Genomic DNA, 15,037 nt, shown 5'->3' with positions numbered 1-15,037 from the left:
CTACAATGCATGTAATCCTGTACCCATCACACCGTGATATAAGTACAGAATGCACAAAGAATCTTCACAATCAGTGCAGTACAATTCAATAATTTCTAAGTCAGCCTGTTTCTAAAGGAAAAATTGTTCCTGCTGGATGTCATATGAATTGTATAGTGGCATTTATTAAACTGTTCTCTTTCTCCAACAAAGACTTTTATAATATGTAGAATATGAAATCATAGTTCAACACTACCAGAAAAAGCTAGTGTTTAGTATTTACTAAGGCCACAAAGGACTATTGTTTTTCATTGGCATCGTTGTAATAGGAAACTCACGTTGGCGAGAAGTAAAATGAACACAAATGGATGCATAGACAGTTGGACGCTCAGAGAAAACACAATAAAGTATCAGTATAAATGAATTACAGCAATGTCCGGTGACAATAGGAACTAGAATTGCGCATTCATTGTGCCTTCGAAACTTTAGCTTTTGTACTATTAGCCTGAGCTGCCTGAGCTTTGAGCGAGTATTATCCCAACCCTGCAGCACGTGATAGTGGAATATTGGTCAGTCTCTTTGTCAAGCGACAACTCTATAGTGGTCATAAGAATTTTATGGGCAATGAATAACATCGTAACGTGGTGAACGTCACTGTATCCAACGTTAATCTGCAAGACTACTCATCAATAACATACGTATGTGAAGTACAAGACATTATTACTGTCGGTAAACGTCGCCGGTTCCATGCGAACGCAAACAGCCGTATCCAAACAGAATGTCTGAAATTATCAAAACGTTCGCAAATTGAAATTGTGTACTGTCGTAGAAAAAGCTGTAGCGGTGGCACCCTTTGGTAAAATGTGTTTAAGGGTTTACGCAGCAGAGATCAAAGGCCTTCGACTCGACACTGTGATAAAGGCTTGAAAAACACAACTGACATTTTGTATTGCATGTCGTCCGTGGCGTGTTTCTAAGCTCCTGTGTCTCTTGTGTGCAGGTGCTAGGTGACGTCACTTTTTTATTTTCTTACACTGAGGTTTTGTCCATTGGGGTTGCCTGACCTTTTATTTTACAAAGGACTTTTCAAATTACCCGACGCGACGGCCGACTGGAAGCGTGCAATTCGAACCCCGTTAATTTTCGTCGATATATGTAGGTAACAAGAATATTGTTATAGTGAAAATTATCCAGTTTCTTTCGAGTAATTTTATTTAATAAATGGACAGTAAATCTTTTATGTACGTAAATCAATTGTGTTGTTTTATTTCGCAGTAAAACAAGTACCTTCTACATGTGAAAATTCCAACATCTAGAAAGTCTGTGGACCTAAATTACAATATCTCTTCGGACTGCTTTTTATGGAACATTCCGGGTACTAAAAATGGAACCTTAAAAACTGAAGTGTTTTGCAATCGACGACCTCAATTCGTATCTGCGAACACTAAAGATAGGAACGGAAAATTGAATGGTAGAAGGAAACTGTACTTAATATGTAATCTACACAGAACTGCGAAGTAAAACCTACGCTATACGGCTATGGTATACGATGTTAATAAATCTTTTAAACTCCACGCGCATCGTAAAAGACACGGGAACAAGACTTGGATGTCTTAAAATTTTTGAAAGCAAACATAATGGTAAACATTTCTCGAAAGATCATCTACTATTAAAAAGCATCTATTATTTACTTTTCCATTAGCCTTTTTTAATTTGAATAAAACATTGCCCCACACTGGGATTTCTGGATCCTGTGTCGTGCGTTTACGAACATATAATTCACAATTCACATATCACATGATACCCAGACCACAGCCGAGACTAGAAATTAAATTGATAGATCACAATAGTTGTTTCGTGCGGGAATCGAACCCGCTACAAGTTGCACGGCAGAGTTTTGCCTAGCCACCATGCCAATCTTGGTGTAAAATTACAACCGTGCAGTCAAAAATCAATTTGAATTGTGTTAAATCATAGCTCTAATTATATGATAGTATTGCACACTGTGAGACTGCACTGATTTCCACTTTATGTTACCTTTTTTAAGGAAGGAAAATCATACAATGACTACGCCTTGGGTGAGACGAGTGAAAGTGTCAGACTCGTACTAACTAAAAACCCTCCCGTTCCTATTCCTGCTTCGAGCCAGAGCCCCGGTAACCTGTGGAGTCTTCCACGGCTCCGGATCAAGCATTAGCCCTACTGGGGTCATCTGTGGTCGTCAAAAGGCTCTCGGTACTGTAAAGTTAACTTGCAGTTATTTTTAAACACTATAATATATAACACTATACTACTTAATTAATAGCGCCATTCTATTTACGAGATTTTCACGAGCTCATTATTCATTCTAAAGTTTTTAAGATTGCTTTTAGCGATAAGGCCGTCCGTATGTAAACTAATAGGCACATATAGTGCGTAGGTAATAAAAGAGTTAGTTAGTTAGTACAGTTGCAAACATCGATACACTAGAAAAAGTCGAACATGTTCACAATAATAAACGTGTAAATAAAATGCAACAAAAGTCAAAGAGTTTGTAACCGACGCGACGCGCTGCGGTGCAGTTCGTTAAAAAGGTTCTTTATTAAGGATTCGAATAACGAAGTGACGTTGCGATAACACCAATTATTTTATTGTAACATTGTTATTCAAGAGTTGAATATATTGTATTTTATGACTGCCTCGTTGGTCGAGTGGTCGCAAGTGCGACTAGGCTTGCCAGGCAAGAAATCTCGGGTTCGATTCCCGGGTTGAGCAAAGTATTACTGGGCTTTTGCAGGTTCTTCGAAACGTGTGATACAAGTGAGAAAATTTTATGAAATTTAAAGGAACCTCTAATCTAAGATTCATTTAACGTCAGTTTTGTTTTCCCTATGACACTTGACAGTACAAGTAAGATGTTAGTTTTAGTTAAGTAACCGTTTAAGGGTGATTGGTACAAACGACCATAAGTCTTTGACTACTAGCAGATAAGTGTTAAAAGCAAATCTTCCGCCGACGAAGCGCATAACGGCTAAGACAATTGAAGGGTTAAAGTCCTGTTTCCGCACCCACAATACACTCGCGTCTGAGAGCAATTGACGCTTTGGAATAGAAAAATAAATTGGACAAAGCCTCTTGTGAGAGCTTGTATGCTTTGCTTCTGGTCTGTTTTCCTTCGCATATGTTGGTCCAAACAGTATGTTATAAAATCTGGGAAACTGAATGCGTAGACAGTGAAAGAAGATTTATATGTGAATTTAGAAAAATAATAATAGATAATTTAATAGATACAAGAGTATAGTTTTATTGACCTCGAATATAAGAAGTTCTAAATTCGTCGGACCTAATAATGAAAATTTAACTATCAAGCTCAAATTATTACGTAGGTATCTAGGTATTGTACTCTATAGAAATAAAGAGATGAGCAATCTTAAGTACAAGTGATCTTTTGTTATAAAGAACACAAATGAGCTTCCATATTTCAGTCTATTATCCGTGCTTCAGCCGCGTTAGGTGCGATCATATTTCTACTCTGTATCGTGGGCTAATATGGTTATTTTCAAAGAAAAATATAACGGTAAATATTTTTTAAAAACAACATAATATCAAGTTAAAATATTCATCCTTTCAATATAAAAATGCATCCATAAATGAAAATTAAAACTCTTTTCTGCGAGTGTGTAGCAGGAGCATCCAACCGCACAATATAAAAATACAAAACATTTTCTCTTCAGTGCTGAATCTCAGGAATCCTTTTGCCGTACTTTGTGAAGTGTTAAATGTAATTTAAAAAGAAATTCATTATAAAGGATGGTGATAGAAAAGCGTTTAAAAAACGTTAGCGGAACCTCAACTATTAAACATTTCCTTGCAGCCACACAATAGCGCGAGCGCAGTTCGCTAGCAATTTTCAACGAGCAACGCATTCCGAACGAGTTGAGTCGACGAGTCGGCGATTCAAGAGACTAGCGTTCACTCTCGCCATTTGAATTTTTCAATACCTATATCTTTCTATCCTTTATATTGGACGTTTGTGGTTTTGTAGTTGCTTTTTTGGTATTACGTGTAAAAGTTGTTGGTCCTATGTGTGAAAGTTTCATTGAATGAAGTGTGAAATTCGTTTCATTTAATGTCACTATTTAGGGAGGTCTTTAGCTCAACTAAAATTAAACATTACTAAAATCAGAACAAAGTCGAATCGTTTCAATGTAGAAAATTAATTACAGAATCGTTACTCACTAATTTCGCACGCCGGAAATACTTGTATTTTATAATAGTACGGTTTAGTGAATTAGAACCTAAATATAGTTCACAGAGTCACGCGCAACTATTTCTGTCCACAGGATTTAAAGGAACCTAACCAAACTTAACCTCGGGGAGGTTACTACTCTTGACAAAACTGCCTTCCTTGGTTTTCAGTCCTCTCCGTGTCGGTACGACAAATGTACAGGGAATTTTATTGGAGCGTCAAATTTTATTTTTAACAATTTAAATCGAGGCGTCGGAATGATTGACGCCAAACGAATTTATTACATCTGTGTCTGCAATCTGCATTCAAGATGACGAGACGGTCAGTTATAATTTAAGCTCGAATAACAAGACTTACATTATGATTCACATGATTTACAGATGCACGTTTTTTTTTAATGTTTAATCGCAACACTGGCAGACAAAATCAGAATGGAGGGTTAAGAGCTAAGCCTTTAAGCTTCTTACACTTTCGGAACCCCCGAATAGTTACTACGTATTACTAAATTCAACCCTTCATATAACCCAGGTAATGCAGTCAGCCACACAGGTTAATTTTAGCTATGAAATATTAATTACATACTCTTTTGTGTGATATATCACTGGCACAATAATGTAAATACAATAACAAGCCAATCAAAAAACATATGTTTTTAATGTACACGCCATATTTAAATGTTTACTCATAATTACCATCAAACCTTTGGGTTCTACATTAACTAACTTTGGGTTCTGTTTGGACTATGAACTTATTGTGTTCATAACGTTTTTAATTAAAATATCGACTAGTTATTCTGGCTGGTTCGTCGCGATTTAGGTTCTCAAAGATATAAACTTTTTGGCAATAAACTGTTTGATCTAATCGTATTAGAAGTCTCGAAGGAATAAAGGAGTGATGTATTTTACCGACTTCAAAAAAATTAGGATTGTTGACATTCCATTGTCTCTGTCTACCCCCATGGGAGACAGGCGTAAGGTTATATATGTATGTATTGTTTTTTTAAAGTCTGTTTTTAAACACATTCTTTTTCATTATACATAATATAAATACATCACAAATCACTACAAAAGATACTATATCACAATTAACAAGCCAAGTTTTCCTGTTCCCACACATACCAGTGACATTTAAGTTATTATGAAGTTATAACAGACGCGTTCAAGCGATAGGCGAATCAAGACTATGAATTTTTTATACATGTAGTACCTTTATGGTATAGATAGGCGGACACATACGTATACATGTTTTTATCGATTACGATTTCCTTAAACGCATGAGTAATACTAATATAATAAATAGGTAACAAACTAGGCAAGTTCTTATTATAATAGCGTGTTACGCTTATCACTTCATTATCCTCATAGTAGTATGTTAATCTGCAAATTAAATTATTGTGCAGTTTATCTTTAAAAAATGGATATGGGATTATTTGAAGGATTAAATTTGTATCTATTGTATTCCTAGCTGTTCCGATAAATTATTTCTGGAAAATAGAAACTAGCTGATTCTCATACTTACTGAATACGCATATAAAATTTGGTAAAGCCGTTTCGGAGGAAAAAGGTATCATTGTGACATAGAAATATTATTACATTATACTGAAGGGATTTTAAAAACAGCACAATAAATACTTTATAGTTAATTACTTGAATAAGGTCTAAAAATAGACTGTGACTTAGACATATACCATCATCTTACTACACTATGGAACAAAGCACGAGTGCTATCGCGGGGAAGAGCTAGTATTATAAATAGTTGAATACAACGTCCCACTTACATTCTGGAGTCGGGCAAAACGCTTCTCGTTTTTCGTTAATTATTCTGAGTAGTACTTAACACGATGTTGAGATTTACCTAAGTGTGAGTGGAAATAGAGTAATCTGATTGTATACCGATACACCTGTAGTTTCGATAAAATTTTCCAGGAAAACGTAAAATGATGTATTATTACTTCATGTATCTACTATCAATTAGCTTAAATTATGAGAGGAGAAATTGATACAACTTGAGCAGACCCCAAAAAGCTTCTGGAAACTACGTTGGGCAACCTACGTATATACGATAGGTATGTACGTACGCGAGTCGAGGAGCGATGTGGTAAACGTTATATGACTTATATGTATACATATTCATATATGTACTTTGATACCCACATAAAAGCAGTATTTTTTTCTTTTATCTACTCTAGGTGCGCGACAGTGTGCAAAACTAAAAGCACCTAAAAATGCTTTCACATTTTAAAAGCTCCTCTGAATTCGTATGTTAATAAAAGTCAAGTATTTTCTGCTGCCAATTAGTTAAAATTTTTATACTTATGTAGCAAATTCTTAAATTTAACTAAAATCCTAGCGTAGCACTACTGAATAATATTTTCAGGGGTGACGTTACTGCACCCATCTCGGTTTGTTTAAAAGCACTCTGGCAAACGCCAAATAAATTGAATCGGAGCCGTTGGCCGTGCATATGAATCGATCAACAGGGTAAGTAATACGGTGGTGGTCAATTTTATATGGCCGTGATCGATGACCCACTGTGAGCGGTTTACACACAACGCCTCCGCACTATTGAGTTAACTTGATTGTTTCTATTTAGATCTATTGGTTCTACCTATTCTATACTCATGTAAAGACAGAATATTTAAGTATTTGTTTGAATTAAATGGCTTCCAAAACTAGAGGACAAATTCTTTAACTATCAAAAAACTTTTCTGGTAATAACATACTACAAAAGTACTTGTAACATAGGTTACTTTTGACTTTAATATTCCTGAGACTCGAAAGAAAATGTTCTGTATTCCATGCGGGTGAAGTGGCAAGCGAAAATCTAGCCTTCTATACATGACAATGCCAGTGGTCAGGGGAGAACGGTCACTCACAAACGTACTGCAGTGATAACAAGCTCGCATGTAGGTACTCAGTTATAGGTACTCAGTTATAGGTACTTATAAAACGAAGTAAAACTAAAAAGATTTTTTTAAACATGCTTATCTGCTTGTTTGTTGGGATTTTGTATTTATTCATTTGATAGCCGACGAGTACGTCATTGAAATTACAGAGAATATTTACTCGTACCTTATATTTATAGCATTTGTATGTAATATTTATACATGTGCGTGTATGTTATATGTCCTCAGAAACAGCTACACCGATTTTAACAAAACTTAAGTTTCGAATTTTGAAATTGAACACTGCTTTCGATATTTAAAATCAATTGGTTTCTAACTAATCTATACATATAAACGTGTTTAATGTCATACCAATTCAAACATAAACTATGGACTGTTAGTACAAGGCAGCAATTATAGAAAAAATGTAAATATTAATAGTGCTCTACGTAGAATAAAATAACATGGCGATAACGTCGGTTCATTGGATCGTAAAACCCTGACATATATGTATAAGTATATGCAAAATTAGATGTTATAGTACTTTCAACTAAAGCTTTTCGTACAAAACATCAAATGAAACCTAACAACTACCTATAGGGGAGTATGTATATAGAATGAGTGACGCAAACGCGACCATAAAGATACAGTGGCTTGTTGGCCCGAAAACGTTGAATTGAGAGCACATAAAACTCTGACGACATCTTTAATTATTAGCTAGAGAAAAGATAAATATTATTAAGTACCTATCTATCCATAATAGCACTTTGGTCGCACCACCAGATCACACAACCACCAAAATGTATACAGTGTGGAGAGCATTTTAAGTGATATCAATTTACTGTATCCAACTTGTTGGCGAACATATCAACCCTACCGTTGGTCGTGGCACGATACGACCATGTCCCGATGAAATAAAGTCCCTATTCGTCCACGCTCTTTGTAAATTAATGAAAAGGTACTCTGTTAGTTTGTATATCCGTATGTAGGGTGGATTACCACCCCGTTGGTGTAGCAAAACCGAAACAATCCGATTTGCAAACCAGACGAAGGTGTGTTAAGAAAAAAGTAATTTACAATTGTATCGTGGATTGGATTTCATTTCACGGTTTTTAAAGTTGAACTATATAAAAAGTTCGTTATTAATAGTAGATATGTATGACGTATGTAACAACTTTATCGGATATAACTTTTAACTGATTAAAGTGTCATCGTTATGTTGTCTTACAGTGCATGTTATGACACCTTAAAAATTTATGCATATAAATTAATAATTACGTAAGTGTTTAGATGTAAGTCCTAATTTCACAACTACTGGTTATCCAAATAAATAAACAACGAATAGGATTCGAAACTTTACAAGATACTATCATTTTAATTACGTTTCAGCCAGTACCTGATCTACACAGTCATGTAGATGTGTAGTTCCGAAAACTACAAAGCACTAAAACAAGAAAATAATTTAGCCATTCTTTAACTCAATTCGTATACAACTCGTGCCTTCATTCTGGCACTTACCTAGTCAAAATTAGTTCATCCCACTTTCTAGAAGAGAATAACTGTCTAAACTTATTTCGTAAGTTCATTTGCTACTTTCACGTCATTTGATCCAGACGCTCCGTAACCTAAATGAGAGTACCGCGGCCCTAGTAACTAGGTAAAATGATCCACATTCATGAGAAAACGTTTTATACGTGATCCCATGTTAAATAGACGACTTACTATATTATTCATAAACATGTTTTTAATAGATGTATTTTAGCTTTTTAGTAATTTTCCAATTTCTTTTTCTATGAATTGAGTTAGGATGAAAAAGATATAATACTTACTTTGTAGCATAAATATATTTATGATACTTTACGAGTAGGTACTGAGAACTCTTAGACGTCTATACTAATATTAATACTATACCTATATGAGCTGAAGAGTATAATTTTTTGTTTGTTTGAACGCGCCTATCTCCGGTGCTACTGATCCAATTTGAATAATTATTTTTGTGTTGGATAATGCATTTATCGAGGGAAGTTATAGGCTATAAAACATCACGCTACGATCAATAGCAGACGAGCAGAGCGGGTGAAACCGCGCCTGAGTCGCTATGATAAAAAATAAATCTTGAAATATTATAATATCTAATGAATCTTATTAGAATACCTACTCGAAATGTACGATACTCCGCGTTAAATTTAACTTTAAATACAGCTGTAAAAGCATGTTTGCTTGTTAGCAACAAATACAAAGGTGTCTGACAATCGGTTGCCAATTTATAGATGGCGATTCATGTCCAAACTATAATTACGATTTATTTATCCATCTCCGTCTTGTCAAACCAGTTTTAACGTCACTACTGTACCTTTAGACGAAAGATCGCGCAAGTGCTACCATACTCGTAAGAGCAACAAGAGCGCACATAAGGTTAAACAAATTTTCATATATTATGATCTAACACATACGCCAAAAGTAAAGATATCCGGGCTCTAAATAAAATTAAATATGAACAAAGGTATGAGGATCTACACGCTCTGGCGCACTCATAAACTTCGTACAAATAAATTCTAAAATTTTATGCGCGTCATAAAATCACTGTTTATGAGATTGCATAGAGCCTTTACGGAAGCATTTAAGCAATGAAATTAAATGAATAAAATGAGAAGATCCGAAGATTCTAGCATATCAAAGTCACTACAGGTCTAATGTATAAAAGGAAGTTAGATCGCTGTATGTAATTGGCAAACGACTACCTACACCTTTACTGCCAAGAAGTTAGATTGCCGCGTTTAATTGTTAATTGGATTTTCCAACACATTTTTAGAGCAAATATACCTACGATTAGCTTTTAACTTTCCTCCCTGCCTTTTGCTACTATTGAACAGAAATCGAGAAGCCATTCGAATAATCCTTTGAAAAGTTAAGTGAGTAAGTGATATTTCATTAAAGAAATATATACCGAATTCCCCATCGTATTCGAACATAATTAACAACTACTTCACATTTACGCAACAATAAACTTTTCGATGCAATTAATACTTAATTCAGAATAATAATCAATAAATTATCTACAGTCCAATCATTGCGATGCGTGTTCCGGTTCAATGAAACGGTATGATTCAATTTGTACGAGGTACGCTAGTGTTGATTTTTGGTGGAAGCGCGTTGATATCAAACTTCATGTACAGTTATCGTATCTAATTAAAATAATAGATCATTAAGTACCATACAATTTGTGGCTAATGCTTAATTTCGAAAAATAAAATAGTGGACTTCTGTAATTTTCTAAGTCACATTAATCGTTAAAGTTCAAAGAAAGTCTACGTACGTAATAGAATGATAAAAACTTTAAAACTGCATATTCAATTCCTACATTTGCAAAAAGTATAGGCGAGCCATGCTTCGGCACGAATGGGCCGGTTCAACCAGAGTAATACCACGGCCTCACAGAAAACCGACGTGAAACAACGCTTGCTTTGTGTTTCGTTGTGTGAGTGAGGTTACCGGAGGCCCAATTACCCCTTTAATTCCCAATCTTGCCAATCGCCGATTCCCCAACAACCCTTAAATTCCTAACTCCCAAAAGACCGGCAACGCACTAGTAACGCCTCTGGTGTTTCGGGTGTTCATGGGCGGCGGCGATTGCTTACCATCAGGTGTCCGTCTGCTCGTATACCATAAAAAAGCTACAACCGTAAGTTGATATGAGTAGTTTTAACTGACTACAAAACAGTATAAAATCCTCAATTCGCCCGAATATAATTTTATTTTGTAGCTAATTATTAATTAACGTGAATGAAACCACAAGCACTGTTAGTTATATCATACAGGTGAGCTTCGTGGTGTAAAACGAGAATGCAGCTTGCAATTTCTCGAGGTATCGGAATATTTTGCAAAAACATCGTGTACAACACTTCTATTTTATCTTTCATTCCATTTTTCTAGAATTTAGTGCTTTAAAATTATGTTAAGGAAAAACAAATACCTAAGAGAATAGTTGAACATGAACAATATGAACATGCCTTTTGTCTACTTTCAGACAGAAAACTTTTCGTTAGGTCATGTAAAAAATATCACATTTCCAAATCAAAAACTCCACAACTTTAATTCTTTTCCTAACCACAGGACCAAAATGTTGGAGTTTAATATTATTACAGTAACCACAATGAAGCCGAATCAAAATATTTGATATGTTACAGAGTGGTGGTTTGCGTAAATTAATGTATGAACATAGATATCAATAGAGGGCTTAAAATAATTTTAGTTTTTGCCATAAATACTATCTAATTTCTACCTACACTACACAGTTTCCGATGAAGATCACGTAATTTGAATACTAGTATTTTCCATGAGCTATAACTTAGATCAAGTCCTTTCATATTGCGGGTTGGTCGGCATAGTCATAAATAACTCGGAGTGGTTGCGGTCCCCTACGCTGGGAAATGCCTTCATATTATGTTCCGATGTTCGATGCAAAAAGTTTTACATAATTCCTTTATTTTCCACATCTGTCTGTTATTTCTATTGTTTTGTACGCCTAGCGTTAGCTAGCTTTTGGAAAATAAGTGCAAAGAGAAGTAGTTGCACGGACATTTTCATTAAAAACAAAAGATGCACGGGTCTTTAAAGTTTCGACTGATGAGTAAATGTTACGAGTAACAATTTTTACTTAGGTATTTTCTATGCCAACCCGTTGTTTTGTACTTTATTTATAACTACAATTGAAATTCACGGCGATTGAGTAATTTGTTCCAGTATAAAAGAGTGTAGTTTTCAAGTTACTTTAAATTAATGTTGTTATTGCGATAACTATGTTTGGGTAACTACATGCATTTATGTGATGGAAATATTTAAGCTATTACGCTCACGATGTGAATTTGTGAAGTTAGTGTTTAGCCCGGAGATGTGGTATCTCTGAGAGCTAACGGAGGTGGAATATCTAAAATGTGTGGGATTGCACAGCGGCGTTGAATCGTAGGTTCGCAGGTGCTCAGGGTGCGCTGTTTAGCATCTATGAGTAGAGTACAAGACACTCGGGTCTATTCTATCGGCAATCTAGCAAACATCGCAACTCGAACTTAATAAGGAATTGATGAACAACTTGTGTGGTGAATTTAAGCTATTGCAGGTTCTCAGGTGAGTAAGTATTTGGTAAAGTCAGTGTACATCTATCTTCGCGAATTGAAACGGGGGCATTGCGCTAGTTTTTATTGAAATCAGCTTATTAGACTGATAACTCTAATTGGCAACCAAACAATAAAAACATACAGTATTAATTTTTTTGCTCTAACTTGTAATATGTTCTAATTTAGTTCTTTGGGACCTTAGGACCTACAGAAGAAATAATATTTCGTTTGCTGAAATACCAAACGTATAATAATCTATATATTAATACGTGATGCAAAAACTTTGGACCGCTTTTTACGAAAATTGCGCGGACGTAGGAGCATAAAATTTGGTACACTTATAGTTTATGTGTAGGAGAAGTGCAGGACGCTAATATTTTAAAAAAATAATGCTTATAAAGTACATTAAATCAATAAATAAAACATTACACACACATGCATAGTATCTGATCGTATTTGACAAAACGTCAAAATCTATAGACATTGCGATGATATTCTCACGTCTCATATGAAAAGAGTTTTATAAAAGAGTTTGTTTGAGTTTGAGTTAAATAAAAATTATCCTTGAACGTATGTTATGTATATTGTAAATTAAATCGTATATGGTTGAATTTCGACCACTAGGCGACCACTAGTAATAATTGATGTGCCAATAATTGAACAACATTTTTTTATTCCGTTAACCGTGCAAGGTTTTATTTTTATTATTTTGCAATTAGAACATTTTTCCGTACGGTATGGTAGTGACTGAGAACGTTAAAAGAAAAATAAAAGTTAGTCAGTTCAAATTCATTGGCAAACTTCAAAACAAAGTGAATAAAATCGGCCGTGCATCGGCGACTGAATGCAATGGACAGTTAAGTCCAGGTGGGCCGCTGGCCGCTACCCCAGGACAGACAAAGTTAATTGGGAAATACGAGCGTTCGTTTGTTGTGTTCAAAGACACGAGAGCGATCAATTAATACCATGTTCTCCCTAATAGTCACCCGGTTCAACACTTACACCTAAACTGTGAACGGTATTTAGTCTTAAGCACGACTACGTACTGACTGTAGTACCGCATTCAAATCGTTTAATTAATTTCCACCAAACAGTCTCATAATTACAGATTCGTCTAAGAAAATGTTTTATTTTTAATGCGCTTACGTAGCGCGGCGTCGCCCGCAGTATAATTTAAAAATTAAATTCGTAACTGGCGGCGACGTGCGGTGGCGTGGGAGATTTTATTTTTTTATTATTTTTAATCTAGGGAATCGCGCTGCGTGCAAACTGCATGTCACCTTTAATGGCGTATTTTTATTTGCCCTGTCCTAATATTTGTGTTTTCGTTTGCCGTGTAACTTCTGGTACCTCTAAAAAGTTGTTCGTACACGTATCGCCAGAAGTGTTTTAATATGATTCATAATAATAAAAATTGAATGTAGTAATCTCGCAGCAGACGTTGGGTCGAATTTAATGGATATTTTACTGGATAACGGCCAAGAATCCTAGTGGCCAAGTATTACATTGAAGGATTGATGAAATCTTACGAGGCAGTGAGACATAGCTGTTGATTAAGTAGATTCGCGCGGCCGCTCCGAACTGATACCTATTATCTGTATAAGAGCCTAATTAGGAACTGAGTCATCACTTTGTGAAGGTGTTTACGTATTGTATGGCCGTATTGTTGGAAGTCATCTTTGCCCCATTACGACAATTACAGTGTCTGCATAACAAACATGTATTGGATGTAATTGCGCTCGATGCATTGAAAAGATTCGACTTTTTCTAAAACGAGTTTCGCCCAAGGTTGACTCAAAGAAGTAGGTAACTACCGTTAATAAAAAAATTGTATTGTCAAGGTTATGAGGTTCTTTGATGTTTGTGTATATTTTAGTTTAGTTCTTATTGAACCAAAGACCTCTTTGTGAATTACTAGTCATTCTTAACCGGTCTTGTGAGTGATTTTTATTTGTAAGTGATATTATGTGGTATTTTTGTGTGCATTGCCCACTCTGATATTGTACTAGGATCGGTGTACGTAAATGCGATGTTTAGAAGATCGACTGTGTGTTTAAATTTCTTCTTAGTTATGAGAGTGTGTGCAGGACAACAATTTTGTAAGAATTATCTTCTTTCTCCTGAAAAACTAATTAAAACTACAACTAAAAGGTATAAAGAAGCAGTTTGGTAATAGGTTTCTAAAAAAATAAAGATAACAAAATTATAAGAGAGTCTGAAAAAAATTGGCGACAAGGAATTTTGAAAAAGGAATAAAATAAAATGGCCAGGTGCAAAATAATAAAAAATAAGTATAGAATGTTGCACTGACTTGGTTTGTTATAGTTCTGAGGAGATGCATTGTAGAAATAGCAGTAGACCCCAAACGCAAGGACAAATAGCAGCAGCAGCAGGATCCGGGTGGAGAACGGCCGGCAACGAAGGACACGAGTCCTCATTGTGCAATCTGCAAATAATTCATACTTTAGAACTCCTAATTATTTCAACCTCAAATTAAACCTACTTACACTAAGATTTTTATAAAACCAAAATCACTGTACACAATCTTTTTTTGTGTACTTTCATCCTACATTGTCCAAAAAGTTCTAATCCTTATAGAAAAAGTTTGTAAAACTATAGAAACTCGTGCCAAACTTTTTGGACTGGCGAAAATACTATCTGCCTATCTCAAAATTAAAGGAATACATGTGAAATTAATGTGTTTAATGAAAAACATACAGAATTTAGGCCTAATTTATATTTTTTTATTAAATTCAATATAATAATGTTTAAAAATCATATCAATTTTGTTACCCATCAAACTACCTACATCGTCTGACAAAAATCTGTTCA

General features: G+C 35.1%; 1 protein-coding gene across 1 annotated transcript in view; it reads right to left on the bottom strand.

Moving 5' to 3' along the window:
- Positions 1-15,037, bottom strand: part of LOC118267030 (alpha-mannosidase 2-like) — an 81,113-nt gene that overhangs the window by 65,443 nt on the left and 633 nt on the right. The window contains exon 2 of the mRNA XM_035580771.2: positions 14,517-14,651. Coding sequence (XP_035436664.2) covers positions 14,517-14,643 — 127 coding nt within the window. The 5' untranslated portion in view covers positions 14,644-14,651. The remainder of the gene's footprint in view (positions 1-14,516; positions 14,652-15,037) is intronic.

Source organism: Spodoptera frugiperda, chromosome 25, assembly GCF_023101765.2.
Source record: "Spodoptera frugiperda isolate SF20-4 chromosome 25, AGI-APGP_CSIRO_Sfru_2.0, whole genome shotgun sequence".
NCBI lineage: Eukaryota > Metazoa > Arthropoda > Insecta > Lepidoptera > Noctuidae > Spodoptera > Spodoptera frugiperda.
The sequence above is the reverse complement of the archived record's forward strand: the minus strand, read 5'-3'. Positions and strand labels throughout refer to the sequence as shown.